The 19,000-nt window shown below is 41.4% G+C and overlaps 1 protein-coding gene across 1 annotated transcript; it reads left to right on the forward strand.

The window, feature by feature from the left end:
* The first annotated feature begins 9,290 nt into the window (after positions 1-9,290).
* On the forward strand, positions 9,291-18,830 carry LOC116711849 (annexin A13-like). The gene is made up of 11 exons (XM_032551411.1): positions 9,291-9,432; positions 10,798-10,873; positions 11,618-11,712; positions 11,817-11,987; positions 13,738-13,771; positions 15,376-15,455; positions 15,662-15,730; positions 15,818-15,919; positions 16,456-16,531; positions 16,621-16,733; positions 17,496-18,830. Exons 1-11 carry the CDS (start codon positions 9,418-9,420, stop codon positions 17,613-17,615), a joined length of 951 nt encoding a protein of 316 aa, XP_032407302.1. The 5' UTR covers positions 9,291-9,417; the 3' UTR covers positions 17,616-18,830.
* Positions 18,831-19,000: the final 170 nt, after the last annotated feature.

Below are 19,000 nucleotides of genomic sequence, written 5' to 3' on the forward strand. Positions count from 1 at the left end.
TAAGTGAACATTTTATTTTAAAAAATTTATTATTTTGGCAACTTATTTTTTTTTTTATGTGTCTTCTCTACCGGAAAACAAGCCATTTAAAGGTGTTAATAACAAAGTGTATGATGATCTACGTCATGATTCTATGTTGCTGATTAAATAAAATCATATGGTAATGACAACGTATACATGTCTGAGCTAAGCGTATGACTATCTGACAACGTATGCTGATCTGACAGATATAGCCATCAGTTTGTCATACGCGTATGACGATCTGACAACGCATGGCTATCTGATAGAACACTGTTGTAAGTCGGGCTCGTTTCCGGTGAGAGTTGGACTCCGCCAGGGCTGAGCTTTGTCACCGATTCTGTTCTTCACTTTTATGGACAGAATTTCTAGGCGCAGCCAAGGTGTTGAGGGGATCCGTTTTGGTGGCCTTAGGATCTCATCTCTGCTTTTTGCGGACGATGTGGTCCTTTTGGCTTCATCAGGCCGTGATCTGCAGCTCTCGCTGGAGCGGTTCGCAGCCGAGTGTGAAGCGGCCGGGATGAGGATCAGTGCCTCCATATCCGAGGCCATGGTCTTGAGCCGGAAAAGGGTAGAGTACCTTCTCCGGGTCAGGGGGTTTGTCCTGCCCCAAGTGGAGGAGTTCAAGTATCTCGGGATCTTGTTCACGAATGGGGGAAGAAGGGAGCGGGAGATCGACAGGCGGATTGGCGCAGCGTCTGCCGTCAAGCGGGCGCTGTACCGGTCCGTCGTGGTGAAGAGAGAGCTGAGCCAAAAAGCGAAGCTCTCGATTTACCGGTCGATCTACGTTCCCACCCTCATCTATGGTCATGAGCTTTGGGTCGTGACCGAAAGAACGAGATCGCGGATACAAGCGGCCGAAATGGGTTTTCTCCGTAGGGTGTCTGGGCTCTCCCTTAGAGATAGGGTGAGAAGCTCAGTCATCCGGGAGGGACTCAGAGTAGAGCCGCTGCTCCTTCACATCCAGAGGAGCCAGTTGAGGCTCGGGCATCTGGTCAGGATGCCTCCTGGACGCCTCCCTGGTGAGGTGCTCCGGGCACGTCCCACAGGGAGGAGGCCCCGGGGAAGACCCAGGACACGCTGGAGAGACTATGTCTCTCAGCTGGCCTGGGAACGCCTCGGGATTCCCCCGGAAGAGCTGGAAGAAGTGGCCGGGGAGAGGGAAGTCTGGGCCTCCCTTCTGAAGCTGCTACCCCCGCGACCCGACCCCGGATAAGCGGAAGAAGATGGATGGATGGATAAATTGCTCCTTCGAAGCCGGAGTCCGATACGCCTGCAGTTTCCAGCGGGAGAGACGGACATCAGAAGACCGCGGACGGCGGAGTCCGCGTAAACTGAAAAACTCCTAATACCAAGTGTGTGTGTGAGTGTGAGAATACTTGGAGGAATTTAAATACCACTAGGTATTTGTCCTCATACCAAACGGCAGGAGTGCAAACGGTGAACCTCTTGTGGATGCATGTAGGCAAGAATTTCCCACCTGAAAAGGTTGAAGAGGGAATTACCACAACAGGGGATTGATCACCGTCCTGCTAAGAATTTATCCAGTCTTTTAGAGTCCACCCTATGTGTTTTTAAGACTGGAACGAAATTGACTAAATTGCTCAAAATGGGAAAAGGGAATAGCAAATTAACACCGAAAGATAAACTCCAGTGTAAGGACTGGAAGTTTATGGAAAGACAAAACCCTAACTCAGTAAAGAATTTAAATAAATTGATAGAAAAATATTACTTTCAGGGCCAATTAAACACTCAAAAAAACTGACTGAGTTATAGGATGAAGTATGACAGAAAACAAAAATCAAATCAAAAAAAGATGAGTAGTGAAGGAATGGGTGAGTTAGAAAAGTGGATGGAGGAGCTAAAAAGAGAGAAGAAGGCAATCAGAAAAGTTAGCATAAAACAGGAGAGCAAGAAGAGTGAAGCAGATCAGGCAGCAGAGCAGGGAGGAGCTCAGGTAGGAGTTATAAGAAAAAAGCAATGTCAAATTTATTTATATAGCACTTTAAAAACAGGCATAAAACTGCACCAAAGTGCTGCACAAGAATGACAATAACACAAATGAATAAAAACAGAGTATCAAAACACTATCCATCCATCCATCCATCCATCCATCTTCTTCCGCTTATCCGAGGTCGGGTCGCGGGGGTAGCAGCTTCAGAAGGGAGGCCCAGACTTCCCTCTCCCCAGCCACTTCTTCTAGCTCCTCCGGGGGAATCCCGAGGCGTTCCCAGGCCAGCCGAGAGACATAGTCCCTCCAGCGTGTCCTGGGTCTTCCCCGGGGCCTCCTCCCGGTGGGACGTGCCCGGAACACCTCACCAGGGAGGCGTCCAGGAGGCATCCTGACCAGATGCCCGAGCCACCTCAACTGGCTCCTCTCGATGTGAAGGAGCAGCGGCTCTACTCTGAGTCCCTCCCGGATGACTGAGCTTCTCACCCTATCTCTAAGGGAGAGTCCAGCCACCCTACGGAGAAAACCCATTTCAGCCGCTTGTATCCGCGATCTCGTTCTTTCGGTCATGACCCAAAGCTCATGACCATAGATGAGGGTGGGAACGTAGATCGACCGGTAAATCGAGAGCTTCGCTTTTTGGCTCAGCTCTCTCTTCACCACGACGGACCGGTACAGCGCCCGCTTGACAGCAGACGCTGCGCCAATCCGCCTGTCGATCTCCCGCTCCCTTCTTCCCCCATTCGTGAACAAGATCCCGAGATACTTAAACTCCTCCACTTGGGGCAGGACACCCCCCCTGACCCGGAGAAGGCACTCTACCCTTTTCCGGCTCAAGACCATGGCCTCGGATTTGGAGGCACTGATCCCCATCCCGGCCGCTTCACACTCGGCTGCGAACCGCTCCAGCGAGAGCTGCAGATCACGATCTGATGATGCCAAAAGGACCACATCATCTGCGAAAAGCAGAGATGAGATCCTAAGGCCACCAAATCGGATCCCCTCAACACCTTGGCTGCGCCTAGAAATTCTGTCCATGAAAGTGATGAACAGAATCGGTGACAAAGGGCAGCCCTGGCGGAGTCCAACTCTCACCGGAAACGAGCCCGACTTACTGCCGGCAATGCGGACCAGACTCTGACACCGGTCATACAGGGACCTGACAGCCCGTATCAAAGGGCCCGGTACCCCATACTCCCGGAGAACCCCCCACAGGGCTCCCCGAGGGACACGGTCGAACGCCTTCTCCAAGTCCACAAAACACATGTAGACTGGTTGGGCGAACTCCCATGCACCCTCCAGGACCCTGCCGAGGGTGTAGAGCTGGTCCAGCGTTCCACGACCAGGACGAAAACCACACTGCTCTTCCTGAATCCGAGGTTCGACTATCCGACGGATCCTCCTCTCCAGGACCCCTGAATAGACCTTGCCAGGGAGGCTTAAGAGTGTGACCCCTCTATAATTGGAGCACACCCTCCGGTCCCCCTTTTTGAACAGGGGGACCACCACCCCAGTCTGCCAATCCAGGGGAACTGCCCCCGATGTCCATGCGACATTGCAGAGTCGCGTCAACCAACACAACCCTACAACATCCAGAGCCTTAAGGAACTCCGGGCGGATCTCATCCACCCCCGGGGCCTTGCCACCGAGGAGCTTTTTAACCACCTCGGCGACCTCGCCCCCAGAGATTGGAGAGCCCAACCCAGAGTCCCCAGGCTCCGCTTCCTCAGTGGAAGGCATGTTGGTGGGATTGAGGAGGTCTTCGAAGTACTCTGCCCACCGGCCCACAACGTCCCGAGTAGAGGTCAGCAGCACACCATCCCCACTATAAACAGTGTTGGTGCTGCACCGTTTCCCCCCCCTGAGACGCCGGATGGTGGACCAGAATCGCCTCGAAGCCGTACGGAAGTCTTTCTCCATGGCCTCTCCAAACTCCTCCCACGCCCGAGTTTTTGCCTCAGCAACCGCCCGAGCCGCATGCCGCTTCGCCCGCCGGTACCCATCAGCTGCTTCCGGAGTCCCACAGGCCAAAAAGGCCCGATAGGACTCCTTCTTCAGCCTGACGGCATCCCTCACCGAAGGTGTCCACCAGCGGGTTCGAGGGTTGCCGCCGCGACAGGCACCGACAACCTTGCGGCCACAGCTCCGATCGGCCGCCTCGACAATGGAGGCACGGAACACGGTCCACTCAGACTCCATGTCCCCCACCTCCCCCGGGACGTGTTCGAAGTTTTGCCGGAGATGGGAGTTAAAGCTCCGTCTCACAGGGGATTCCGCCAGACGTTCCCAGCAGACCCTCACAACACGTTTGGGCCTGCCAGGTCTGACCGGCTTCCTCCCCCACCACCGGAGCCAACTCACCACCAGGTAGTGGTCAGTGGACAGCTCCGCACCTCTCTTCACCCGAGTGTCCAAGACATACGGCCGCAGATCCGATGAAACGATGACAAAGTCGATCATCGAACTGCGGCCTAGGGTGTCCTGGTGCCAAGTGCACATATGGACACCCTTATGCTTGAACATGGTGTTCGTTATGGACAATCCATGGCGAGCACAGAAGTCCAGCAACAGAACACCGCTCGAGTTCAGGTCGGGCGGGCCGTTCCTCCCAACCACGCCCCTCCAGGTCTCACTGTCATTGCCCACGTGAGCGTTGAAGTCCCCCAGCAGAACAAGGGAGTCCCCAGGAGGAGCACTCTCCAGTACCCCCTCTAAGGACTCCAAAAAGGGTGGGTAATCTGAACTGTCGTTCGGCCCGTAAGCACAAACGACAGTCAGAACCCGTCCCCCCACCCGTAGGCGGAGGGATGCCACCCTCTCGTTCACCGGGGTAAACCCCAACGTACAGGCGCCGAGATGGGGAGCAACAAGTATGCCCACTCCTGCCCGACGCCTCTCACCTTGGGCAACTCCAGAGTGGAAGTATGTCCAGCCCCTCTCAAGGAGACTGGTTCCAGAACCAGAGCCGTGCGTCGAGGTGAGACCGACTATTTCTAGCCGGAACCTCTCGACCTCACGCACTAGCTCCGGCTCCTTCCCCACCAGAGAGGTGACATTCCACGTCCCAAGAGCCAGTTTCTGCAACCGAGGATCGGACCGCCAGGGTCCCCTCCCTCTGCTGCCACCCATCCCACACTGCACCCGACCCCTTTGGCCCCTCCCACGGGTGGTGGGCCCATGGGAGGGGGGGCCCATGTTTCCTCTTCGGGCTGAGCCCGGCCGGGCTCCATGGGTAAAAGCCCGGCCACCAGACGCTCGCCATCGTGCCCCCCCTCCAGGCCTGGCTCCAGAGTGGGGCCCCGGTGACCCGCGTCCGGGCGAGGGAACACCAAGTCCAAAGTTTTCCTTCATCATTGGGGTCTTCGGGCTGCTCTTTGTCTGGTCCCTCACCTAGGACCTGTCTGCCTTGGGTGACCCTACCAGGGGCATGAAGCCCCAGACAGCATAGCTCCTAGGATCATTGGGACACTCAAACCCCTCCACCACGATAAGGTGGCAGCCCATGGAGGGGTATCATGGGCTGCCATGATACCCATGATCAAAACACTAGTTCAATTAAATGCCAAGGAATAAAAATGAGTTTTAGGAAGCGATTTAAAATGATCCAGGCTGTGGGCAGATCTAATTTGGAAAAGTAGATTGTTCCATAGAAGAGGAGCAACAACAGAAAAAGCCTGATCTCCTTTCCTCTTAAGCAACCAAATACAGAAAGAAAATAAAAAGAAGATTTTGAAGATATAGAGTATAGACAAATAAATAAATAAATGATTTAGTAGATAGATAAACAAAATGAAAAATAATGAATTATCTAAAAGCTGGAAAGAAAAGGTGAGAGGAAGTTCATGCAAGGAGGGAGTAAGGGTTGTTTTGTGGTCTATCTGACAGTAGAGAAGTCATTATCATCACATAAGGCAAGATTTTGATGTAGTTTTAGTTTTCTAAATTCAGAGAACAGTTTTCTCTTTAGAGTGGGTTGTTTAAGTAAGCAAATGATTTATGAGTAATGAAATAATATGGGAAGTTTTAAACGTTTCACAACTGCAAAGAAAATAATAATTTGGTATTGTGATGCCTTGAGTGGACATCCAGAGAGGTTGACAAGCAAGTGTTAAGGTGCCAACTTGAACATTATCCAGCTGAATACCTCAATTTAGGCTTTGATGAGAAAAGAGCAGCTCTCTTCTCAAGAAAAGAGCAGCTCTCTTCTCATCAAAGTTTGTTTACTTAGGGAATATTAGAGCAGTTTACCATATATTTATCTATTTTCTCAATTAACTAAGTGGGAAGGGAAGGAAATGTGGAAAAGACAGAATTATTAAAGTAGAAGTTTAAAGTATACCGTTGTCTTTCCCATTCACCAAGATTCCTTAAAGACTATGAAATGACCTTTTATTCATTCTGAGAGACAATATAGACACCCTTATGTCAAAATTTAATTGATAGAGTGATTTATGACTTTAATAATTAATTGCTTTTAATTTCCGGAGACTGGATGCCTCCCTCTCTCCCCCTCCTTAAAAAAAAATCATTCTTTTGACATCTGTTAATGCCATCTTTGTGACAATTGAATGGCCATTCAGGTTTTGTATCGTTTTTTGTTTCTTTAGGTGTTTGTTGCACAAATTCAAATATATGCTGCATATCAAACACAAATTCAATCAATGAATCTGTGTTTATTTCTTAAATACCTTTTCTCACTCAGACTTATTTACATCTTCTATCTCTGGACATTAAAGGCAATTAATTATCAAGGTCATAAATCACTCTATCGATTAAGTTTTGACATAAGGGTGTCTATATAGTCTCTATTGTTCACTTATTTATGTTACTGAAGCCTGATTCTAATGCTGTGAAGAATTATATTTAGTATCTGGGTTAAGGTGTAGATTAAGTTTAGACTGAGGTTAGGAGTAGTTTTGTGTTCTGGTAATGTCAAGATCTAATGGTGCGTTCACACCAAACACGTTACGCGCGTCAAAAACATGTCCAACGCTTCAAGTTCAACGCGTGTCCACTTTGCTGCGTTCACACCAAACGCATTTTGAGCGTCAGGCGCGTCTGGTTTACAGTCAAAGTCTATGTGGAGGCTCGTCGAAGGCCGTTGCGCATTTTGAATCGTTTGACGCGTCAAGAGCGTCCAACGGAAAACAACGGCTAGAGCTGACGTGTCCTCGACGCGCCTCCAGTCTTTCAATGTACACCAGACGCACCAAATGCTAGTTTTCAAGCATTTCACGTCAAGCGTCTGCATTCAAAGTGCACAGGCGTCGAACTTGACGCATCGGAGACGTTTTTGATGCACATAACCCATTTGGTGTGAACGCGCCATTAGAATTCAGGTACTTGACGTTTTGCTCTACACCTATCACATCTGCACATCTGGTTTACATTCTCAGTGTATATGGAGGCGCGTCAGACGCGTCAGCTCTAGCCGCTGTTTTCCTTTGGACGCTCCAATAATAGTGTGTCTGTTGTGAACGCACCATTATGGTGCATTTACCACGAGGCAATAAACTACTTTAAATATACAAGATTAATCAATCTGGTTCCCTTCATCCATCCATCCATCCATCCATCCTACCTACCTACCTACCTCCCTACCTCTCTCCCTCGTGCTCTCCATTCATCTATTCTCGGTCCCTTTATCCATCATCCATCCAACCTGGTTCCGTTCTATTCCTGTGAATTATGTGACCATTTTGATTTCTTTACAGGGATGCTCTCACAATCTGTTAAAATAAAAATGAATAAAACCAGAAAATCCTGGGAGTTTCTCTTTGAATGTGAAGATTCGACATGAAGATTCCTTTGAGATGACAGAAAAAGAGACAATATAAAATATAGGGGACAATGTTATCTCCAATGTTTAAAGTTGTCCAGGATGTTTAACGTTGTCCCCAATTTTTTATTTTATCTCCAGTGCTTAACATTGTAATAAAGACAATGAAAAAATATGGTGTTTTATAAGATAATTTATCTTTTACGCTTTCAGTAATGCCGAAATTTAAAAGTAAATAATAAAGATTTTGTGGTATTCTGATTTAGTTATGTAATCATATTAGTTGTGTTACCACCCCCACGCCAGTAGAGGCAGTAGCAGCCCCAAAAAGATCCGACTAAGGAGCAGATTTAGAAAAACACCGAAAGCTACAGAATTTGTTAAAAACTATGAACTGCGTTGAAATTAATAAAAGAGAGAAGTTCAAATACATGCTGAGAGTGAAACTCCTTCCTAACAGTGAAAATATATCACAGATTTCAAAAGAAAATTAAAACGGGAAGCCGCAGATTATATAAGAAATAGCGCCCCCTTCACTTCCGGAGTGCAATGGTCCCATTTCCAAATAAGGTATGAGATTGACCGTGGTCCGTCCCCGCCCCTTTCTGTTTGCTGCAGCGAGGTCCTTCTCACGCTATTTGCTGGCTGTGGTAGGTTTGGAGGAAAACTGTTTTAAATCGATCCTCTTAAATAAGTTTGTGCTGATGTGGTGTTTTTATTCAGGACCGCACTATTAATGCCGTTCCGGTGGTAGTGTTACCTGGGCGTGTGGTTGTTCGACGCAGCAAATAGACAAATTCATTTGTCTATTTGAATCAGATTGAATTGTATGTTTTTGTTTTTTTATATTTTTATTTGGTAGGGCTGCACCAGATCTGCTACATCAAGTTTGACTTCAGAGTTTATGCGATGCAGGTATGCAGTGTTTTTATGTCTTTTAGATTGACTTGATTAAAGTGATTTAATAAGCATTTATTTTTTGTTTTTACAGTTTTATCACTGCTTCCTGTTGTCCTTTTAGAGTTTGATTTTCTTTGTAGTTAGTCCGCTCAGTTTTGATTGTTTGTCTCCTCTTAGTACTTGTGAGGGCGGGCTAACAACCTTCCATTTATTTAGTTTGTTTGGTCCTCCGTTGGTCTTTGGGTCACTTCCTGAATACTCACATCTCATGTCGCAGTTAATCTTAAATATTTGAGACCCGATCCTGTTTGGTGTGATCTTAAGTTTGGATTGCATGTGATCATTTTGCAATTAATCGAGTGCATCTTAAGTTTGCAGTGAGCATTGTAGTGGTTTATGCGGGTTTGTCCGCCTGAAGTGGTGTTTAAATTCGGGTTGAACATTATAGGATTAATAACGAATGGATAAAGTTAACGGGAAACCCACTTATCTGTGTAACAATAAATATTAATAATTCATTCTGGTTGTTGTTTATTGCCCTTCGGCTTGACGGAGTCATAACAATTGACTTTGTATTTTAATATTATTCCAATAAAATAAACAGAGATGTAGTTTTAAAAAAACGTCACATGGGAACGTAACGGTTAACGGAGGTCCGCGGTGACGTCACGCTCCAGCTCCCACTGCTTTTCGGACTCGCCACGGGGGACGATTTTTTCCCAAAGACCCGCCGCCGCCGACCACTTCATCCGCTACCGCAGGAAAAGAAATGGGCAACTGTCAAGTAAGTAGGCTCCGGTTTTTAGTGTTTTTATCTCCGAAAACTATCAAATGTATCTCAGTTTTGATGGTATCCAAACCTTTAACCGTTGGGTTTTGCTAAGTGCGTCGTGTGACGTAACGGATAATGCATAGATAGAGAGTGTATGCTACGCAGTTAGGTACGCTGCTGAGTAATTTAAGAGCTTCTGATTTATAAGAAAAAGTGATGTTTCTTTAAGAGTTACCGTGAGACAGACGCCGTGTCAGGCTGTACGCAGAGGAAACAGCCACTCCTCTGCGGAATGCCTCTCCGTTAGCTGAGTGGGGGTCTGTGGATCCCACTAGTGGCGGTTTAGGGGCTCTTTTCTACGTAAGCTACGTAAAGAAAATAAAAGGGTTTCTTTATGAGGTTTAAAATCAGTTGGCGTTTATAAATTTACATTTTTAGCAATGATGAGGCTATAATTATTATATTTTATTAAGTTTATTATGTATAAGCGTGAAAATCTGCTATAAAAGTAATAACTGTGACTAATATTCATAACTATCACGTTTATATTCGTAAAGAGGAGCTTTGAAGTCATAAATACAAAAATGTAGGTTAGTTTTAAAGTCAAAAGTAATAACTATAGTCATATTAAAGTTAATTACTGAAAATATAAAGCAATAAGTACATAAAATAGTCTGAATGATGACAAAATTACAGTTATGAGATTAAAATAAAATATATTTTTTAAAATTTATTAATTATAGGAAATACTAATTAAAAACAATTGGAAATAAAGTCGTAATCAAGAAATATAGTTATAATTTAGGGATGTAGTCCTAATTAGGATATATAAAGTAGTTATTTTAAGATTTAATTTTATTATTGTGATATTTCAGTTCAGAAATTTGAGGTTCAAGTCATGGTAAATGAAATAAAAAAAATATTTTTTAGTTAAAAAACTAAAATCTATAATTATGGATTTAAAGCTTGACATTCCATGTGCCTTATTTTGCTTTGAAGTAGTGAAAATAGAAACAGTTTTAATACCTGAAAGCCATCATTTGTCCTGTTTCATTAACATTCATAAGACAAACAATAATTTATGTGGTTTTAATTCTTAGGAGAGAATAAGAAACAAAAGATAAAAAGCCATTGTTCATTAGCGATATGGAAAAGGAAAGTGAAACTGTTCTGTAAGTTACTTTCTGTGACCTTTAATTTGAAATTGAAACCCTTTTTTGTTTTTGGAGTTTTGGGCCTGAATTCTTCAACCTAAGGCCTTAACTGCACATCCCCAACCTGCCTGCTGCTTCATACAGCTCTGAATCTTGGCTTAAATGATAATTAGTTTAATCTAATCAGCATCTGTTGCATAACAACCTTATTATCTTCTTGCAGGCCACAGTTTTTCCCTATGAGGATTTTGACGTGGTGGCAGACATCAAGGCCATCCGCAAAGCCTGCAAAGGGTTCGGTAGGTTGGAAATATAAATCATATTTATGAGATTGCCTTTTTATTTTTGCAAGAACAAACATCAAAATTTTCAAAAGTTGAACGTTTGTACATAAATGTTTTATTCAGGCCTTTGTTAGTGTCATTATTACAAAGAGTCGGAAGAAAAAACTAAAGAAAACACGAGAAAAAAAAGAAATGGAAATATTTGTACGACGGAAAAACGATTATTAAATAAAAAATGACCAATTTTAAAATGACTAATAAGTGTGATTGTAAATAGAACGAACAATTGTAAATAAGAAACCTTCATACAGTTGTTTGTTTTTATAATGTAATGTTGTTTGCCGTTACATGATTAAATAAACTGGAATTGAATTGAAATAATAGTAATGTCACAATAATAAATACTAATTTATTTTACACTGCAGAATAAAATAAGTCTTTACATTTTTTGGGTACAATATTTGGCACATTAGTTACTTTATAAAGACATTTGTTGGAAATTTTGTCAGGATTTGTCCTCCATATAGTTTCTCCATCGATCCTAAACATTGAACGGTTTAGATCAAAGTATATTCATGTGTTTGAATGGCCTAGTCAAAGTCCAAACTTAAATCCACAAACTCAAATGAATTAAATTAAATTTAAAATAGTAAATAAAATATGTTTTTGGTTGTAATGAGAGAAATGTTGAAAGGTGTGAATAATTGATGTTGAGTTTTGATTCCCGCCTTGTTCTGCTTCGTTGGGTCTTTTTTTCAGGAACCGATGAGCAGGCCATCATTGACATCCTGGCTAACCGCAGCTCAGCGCAGCGGCAGGAAATCAAGGCGGCTTATTTTGAAAAATACGATGACGTGAGCGACTTCCTGTCTTCTTCCAACTCTGTTAACTTCTGTAGAAAACCTGGGTCATTTCTCTGCGTATCTTTAAACCTTCTGTTTGTTGTTTTTCATGTAAGGAACTGGTGGATGTGTTGAAGAGTGAGCTGTCGGGGAACTTCGAGAACGCCATCCTGGCCATGCTGGATCTGCCCATCGTCTACGCCGTGAAGGAGCTCAGGAAGGCCATGAAGGGACCGGGAACCGACGAGGACGTCCTGGTGGAACTCCTCTGCACCGCCACCAACGCTGTGAGCCGCCATCTTCACTTTCATACAACTCTTTACTAGTATGGATCCTCTGCAGTATCCTAAAATAATCTCCTTTCTTTCTGTATTTGACTTCCTTACGCTGTGTGAATTGCACATTCACGTTTGGTTTTTTCGCACAATAATAAAAAAAAATTCTAAATTTTTCTCTAATTTAGAAAAAATAGAGCAACTTTTGTTGCTTTAATTGTTTTTTTCTCATACACCCTGCATTTTTCACTAAGAGCTGCTCTAAGATTTCTCTTGCAAGAAAAGACAAGTTGGATGCTGGACAACAGTTTAGTTTCTCTTGACATTTCCTTCGATGTGAGAGTTCACATTTTTCTGTGCATCGTTGGAAACATGTTTGAAAACCCAATGAAGATAACGATGGGGGGGAGGGACACCTGTTACACCCTCGTTAAAATGATACAAATATATAAAACTTTAATTTTCCCCTCATTCAGTTGTTATTTTGATTATTTTAAATAACTCAAATAAACTCAAAGTTTTTGGAAGTTTTAACTTGACCTGGATGTTTAGTGGGGGGTTTTTTCTTGCAATTTTTCTCTTCAGTGCAGAAATTTGGAGTATTATTTTTTAACTTCAAACATCAAACACAATTGGTATTTACGTTTCCATCTTTTCTTTTCATCGCCTCAGGAGAAATTATTGGTTTGGTTTGTTGTTTTTTTGCTTTTCTCCTGACAACTTTTGTGAGAAGATTATTTTGATCCTCGTTTCTCTGCAAACTATGGCTTTAGCAAATGTAGAAATCAGGAAATTTCAGCTTGGTCAGCTTAATTTTATTTCTGGCTAATTGGGTATATTCTAATTGATTTCAGATGTGACGCTGGAATCAGAACATGAACCAGTAACTTAATAGTTTAAGGGTGTGCACAGTTATGTAATCAGGGTATTGCAGCTCCTTTTTTTTTTTTTTTTTTTTTTTTCTGTTTTTCTTGAACAGATTTGTTTTTATTTTTGATTTGACATTTCAAATGTGTGAAGAGCTTTCATACAGGCAACATCATCTTTGGACATAATGATAAAAACAAAACAAATCGGACCTGAAGTAGCAGAGCTTCTTCAACATGCAACCACCATTAGCCAGAGTTACATAGTAACTAGTTACATTTACTCAGTTACATTTTTTGAGTAGCTTTTTTGGGGGGGGGAAATTACTATTAGGAGTATTTGTACTTTGATGTACTTTTTACTTTTACTTCAGTGATTTCATTATGAAGTATTTTTACTCTTTAGTAAAATTTCTGGATTTTCTACCCACTGAATGAAAAACAAAAATGTTTTAACCAAAAATTCACCAGACAGACACAGACCTGCAGTTTTTGTTAAAGTTTCATCTGTTTTATATTGAAAGAAACTGATTTGGAAAACAATTATTTGGGCTGATTTTGTTCTTTGTTTGTTACTTAAATGAATTATTGTCATTTTGATTCTTAAAATACCAGAATTTCCACTTAACTTTGTATTTTGGTCCGTCTGCTGATGTAATTTTTAAATATTAACAGATTAATAATTTGATCAGTTACTCAGTACTTGAGTAAATGTTTTACCAAATACTTTTTTTTATCTCACTTGAGGACAATATTTGGATACATCTAATATGAGCAGCACTGTAGAATAAGAACCGGTCCACTTTCTGCCTGCTGGTTAATATTTAGTGGAGTTGAACAGTAATTTGAGAAAAAATGTTTTCTAATATATCTGCGTTTTTGTTTCCTGCCAACAGGACATTGCCATGTTCAAGGAATGCTACTTTCAGGGTAAGTTGTGCATTTTTATTATTCATATAAGTTACTAAACATTTTAATATCTACTGTCAGTATTTCCTTTCAGCCTTTAAAGGAAATGGGTCAGAGTGACTAATTATTGTTGAGTGAAGCTTTGTTTAGGCCATCTGGCTCCAACTTCCCCTTTAACACTGAAGTTTAAAAACCAGCGCCGTCCAAACCTTTCTGATCAACATGAACAAGTAAAAGTGCTTCATGTTTTTCAGTAAAGTGAGCTTGGTTTAGTTAAATTAAACTGTTTATAGGGTGGAGCTTTGTATGCATGAAAAATACAGCCTTGTCATCTAATAACAGTTATTGTCAGATCAGTTAATTATATGGTTTAGCTTTAAACCTGCTGCTCCAACAGACTCTGTGTATAAACATAAATGTTTTTACTCATCTGGAAATCATTTTGGAACAAATTATTTACGTCAAACACGTTTTAAATACTTTTGTGTTTAAAGATTTCTACTTCAAGAAAATACCTACTTACTTCTACCTGCCAGTTTTTACAGTATTTAACGTTTACAAAGTGATAAAGAATCTTAGGACTCAGATTATGATACAGGAGCCGAGGATGAGGATGAGGATGGGTTTGTTTAGGTTTGCTTCTGCATGCAAAGTAAGAACAGAGGAATTTAGATATCTGACAGAGAAATGTATTATCTTCATCAAATTAGAGCCGATTGTAAAATTAAAACATCTTTTTAAAGTGGCTGTATGGTGCAAAATTCAAATTTTTCACGTTTTTGTACTTCCATTTGAGTCTCAGCTAATTCTAAAAACAGTCCAACCGCTTAAAAAAAACACCCAGCCGATTTTTGGCATCTGGAAAATGAGCCGTTTCAAAAACTTCACTATAGTGAAGTCACATTCCCGTTACCTAGCAACCCCAGCTAAGCCCAGCCCTGTTACCTAGCAACCCAAGTGGAGCTCAAGCATGTTTAGTCAGCTGATTTTTCTGCTGTATGTAGAACAAATAGTGGAAAAAATAGTAAAAATAAAATTTCTGATAGTTTGTTTTTTATTTAACATTATTAAATAAAATGTATGGAGACAACAATAAATCAAAATTCTTATAATGATGAGATATGTTTTACAATAAGTGATAAAGGATAGGATACATGCTACCCCTACCACTGTATGCACTATACAATGGCTGCTGGAAAAAGACAAGTGTTTTGTTGTTGACTTACCATCCAGAAAGAACTAGCTACATTGTTGTTTGTGCAGGAGGCTCCACTTCTGCTTTTCAAAGATATACGGTTGTATATTTGCGCATCTGTTGGCAGCCATTTTCACATGGGAGGGTAAACGTTGAGTTTGGGGACGTTGTCATTTTAGATTATTTAGATTTAAAGGGACAGAAACGCTAAAACAGCTCATTCGGTAGCTAAAAAATATTAAAATCTCACTACCTAGAAATAATTTTGTGCACAAAAATGCAACAAACATGTTTTGAATTACCAGTAAATCAATCGTAACTCTTACAAGGAAGAATTAAAGGTCACCTGAAAGATGATTTGTGTTTTTAAGCAGTTATTACTTCATAGCAGCTCTGATGAGAACGCCAAGTTTTCTGTTTTGTGTTTTAGTGCATGAGCGCGACCTGGAAGCGGATATCGAGAGCGATACGAGCGGAGACGTTAGAAACCTCCTCATGGCTCTACTGGAGGTACGGAGTTTCCACTCAGCACAGGAAACTCGACTCCTGCAGTGAAACGGAGCTCACTCTCACTGCGCCCCATCATGGCCCTCACACACACTTTCTCTCTCTCTCTCTCACACACACGCCCACGCACACACACTCTCGCTGGCCTCAGTCCAACCTGACTCTGATTACTACAGAGTCATGGAGCCTTACATCTCCTCTCCTTACAGGGAAACAGAGATGAGAGTTACGACGTGGACGAGGATCTGGCGGAGCAAGACGCCACCGCTCTGTTTGAGGTGCTGCTTTCCTCCTCACATTAACAAAAATCTATAAGCTATAATCAATAACGATCAGCTTTATTAATAATCGCTGGTGCCCTGCAGGCTGGCGAGGGTTGCTTCGGGACAGATGAATCCACCTTCAGCTACGTCTTGGCCAACAGGAACTACCTGCAGCTGCAGGCCACCTTCAAGATATATGAGCAGGTGTCAGCTGCTGCAGCAGATTATAAATTCAGATTATCAATATATCAGCAGGCCGCTCACACTACGGTTATTTACTCTGTAAAAGACAGTGAATTGTGGAGGGAATCAATAATCTTGATTTCAGGACGGAAGAGGAGTACGTCACTGAAAAAATAGAATTATGACTTTAATCTCAGAAGAGTAAAGTTATAATTCTCAGGGGAAAAAAGTAATAACTAACATTAAATTCAAAATTCAGGAAAGAAAAGACAGAATTCTGAGATTAATTGCAAAATTCAGAGAAAAAACTAATAATCCTGATATTGCAGACTCAGAATTCTGCACAAAAGTCATACTTCTGAGAAGAAAGAAAATCATAATTCTGAGATTAAATTCAAAATTATGCAAAAAAGGTCATCATTCCAAGATTAATTTCATAACCCTGAGTTGATCGATCTCGTTCAGGCTCCTCTGCAGTTTTCCTCAAATCATTTTATGACTTTTTGAAGCTGCAAACACAACGTTTCTTTCTGATGCAAATAATTTTCCACTGGCAGCTTTCTGGAACTGAAATCCTGGACGCTATTGACAACGAAACGTCTGGAACGCTGAAGAAGTGCTACACTGCACTTGGTAAGAAAGAGATTAAAAGTTTTTTTAACATTTAGATTTAAATTAAATGTTTAAAGTCATAAATGTCTGGTCTTTTTTTCGCTTCGCAGTCAGAGTGGCTAAAAATCCGCAGCTCTACTTCGCCAGGCGTCTGCACAAAGCCATGAAGGGAGCAGGAACAGATGAAGACACCCTGATCCGGATCATCGTGTGCCGCTCCGAGGTAATTACTCTGATGTCCACCAGGTGGAGCCAAACCCACAGAGAGTAGACCATCTCTAGTTTGTCTGTGTTGGGGCCACTGCAGATAAGAAAAAGAGTAAATTTACATCAGAAAACTCAGACATTTTCTGGAGAAAATGTCTGAGTTTCTGGAGAAAATGTCTGAGTTTTAGATCAGTCTCAGAAACTGATCTAAAGTCTCAGAAACTTTTATGGGTTTTTATTTTAGAAGATTTCTGAAACTAATCAACATTTTTGAGTTTTTTTTTCAAGCAGATTCTCGGCTTTCCAAATGCAGAACTGTCCCTGTTTTTCAGGAAAATGTATGAGATTAATCTATTTTTTTTTCTAGGATATGCTTTACTTTTCTATATCAGAGATTTCCTTTAATTGATTTTAACCTTTCTGAGTTTTTTTTAACGATTTAATTTTCAGCTTTTTTTTTTCGCTGTAGACGTATTATTTGCTGAAGGAATGCTGCTACTGGATCTTAGGCAATGAAATGTTTATTTTCATAATTTAAAAAAGGAACTTAATTTTCTTTGTATTTTTTATGTATAAAATATGAGGTTAAATTAAAAATTTGTCGATTACTAAATTAATTAAATGTTCTCACTCCTGGACTAAACTTCTTAACTTTTCCTTTCAATCTCTTGTGCCACCCTGTGATGAAATGCCACCCTGGGCAGTGTGCCACAATCTTGTTTGATTGTCAGGAAACTTATTTCACCAGACAGATCATTTATCTCATTTCCCCCATCAGTTCGACTTGGAGACAATCAAAGACATGTACCTGGAGAAGTACGACGTCTCCTTGAAGGACGCCATCCGGGACGAGTGCGGCGGCGATTTCAAGCGCCTCCTGCTGGCCATTTGCCACTAGAAGCTGCAGGAGTTTTCATCTAGCCGACTGAAACTCCTCAGTCCCTGCAAGGCATTAAGACGGAGCAGAGTTATTATTAATCTCCCTTAAACAAGGATACATTTCTAGCTCTCAACATTTATAATGACACTAAGATTTCTGTGTTTGTAACAAAAGTGAAACCCCGCTGATGTCACAGTGATGTTGTAAGTCATGGCCCTCTTCACTGCTGCTACCACTTATGCAATCACTCTATTTGGAAGGAAGTTTCTGCTTTTCTTGAAGGTTTTGACTGTTAATGAAGGAGCTATCATGAAAGAAACATTAAGTCATTTTTGAAATGATCATAATTTGCCTTATGTTGCTTTTTTTTTTTATCTACAACACTGCCAAACCACCAAATCTTACCAAGTAATTTTTGTCTACTTTATAGTGCACATATTTTAGTACACTTGAAATAAGACAAAAGTAATTTAGAAAGATGTAGGACTTTGAAGTAAATAATTTATTTCATATTGATGAAAAAGTACCAGTTCTAATGGTAGATAATTTTACATATAACAAGACGTTTTTTCTATGTCATAAATGAACTAATTTGCCATTATTTACTCAAAATAAGCTCCTAATTTTGCAGAAAAGTTACTTGTAAGTTAGTTTGTCTTTTTTCATCTGTACTAAGATATTTGCACTATAAACTAGACTGAAATTACTTGGTAAGATTTTGTGTTTTTGCAGTGCATGCCTTGACAAATCCAAGTGCATTTCACCTGATTACATCCTTGTTTTGTAGTTTCTTCCTAACAGAGATTAGTATTAATATATATATACAATTACAGAGCCAGTGCAGATGTTATACTGTATTAACTGTGTTTAGATTGTCTGAATTTAACACTGAGATAATCTGATGATTTTCTTTTTTATATTTGTGTCCATTTATGGCAGCTTAAATTTTAACATTAGTAAACACAATAAATACTGACAACATAAACACTCTGTAGCCAAAGAGTTTTAACTTAATAAAGTTTAGTATAATCATTCTTTTTGGGTTTATTTTATTTCTTAGTTCAGATTTCTCAGGTTTTACCAGCCTGACTGGTAAAACCGGAGCATCTCTATAATCGAAAAGTTAGTTTGTTCAATTCAAAAACACACAGGTGTTCATTTCTGGGGTTTATTTGTGTTCATTTTGGTGATTATGGCTCACAAATACACTGACAAGAAAACGGATTAAATGAAGATTCTGCTTCATTTATATTTGGGTTAATGAGTCTCAAGAATCAATCAGCTTCCAATGTTTCATTGTTCCCAAATTTTCCTAAAATCCATTCAGGGTTCTTAAATATGGCTCCGATATTTTCAGATTTATACCGAAGAGTATTGCTATGAGGGAGGAAAATAGATTTTTG

Source organism: Xiphophorus hellerii, chromosome 21, assembly GCF_003331165.1.
Source record: "Xiphophorus hellerii strain 12219 chromosome 21, Xiphophorus_hellerii-4.1, whole genome shotgun sequence".
Classification (NCBI taxonomy): Eukaryota; Metazoa; Chordata; class Actinopteri; order Cyprinodontiformes; family Poeciliidae; genus Xiphophorus; species Xiphophorus hellerii.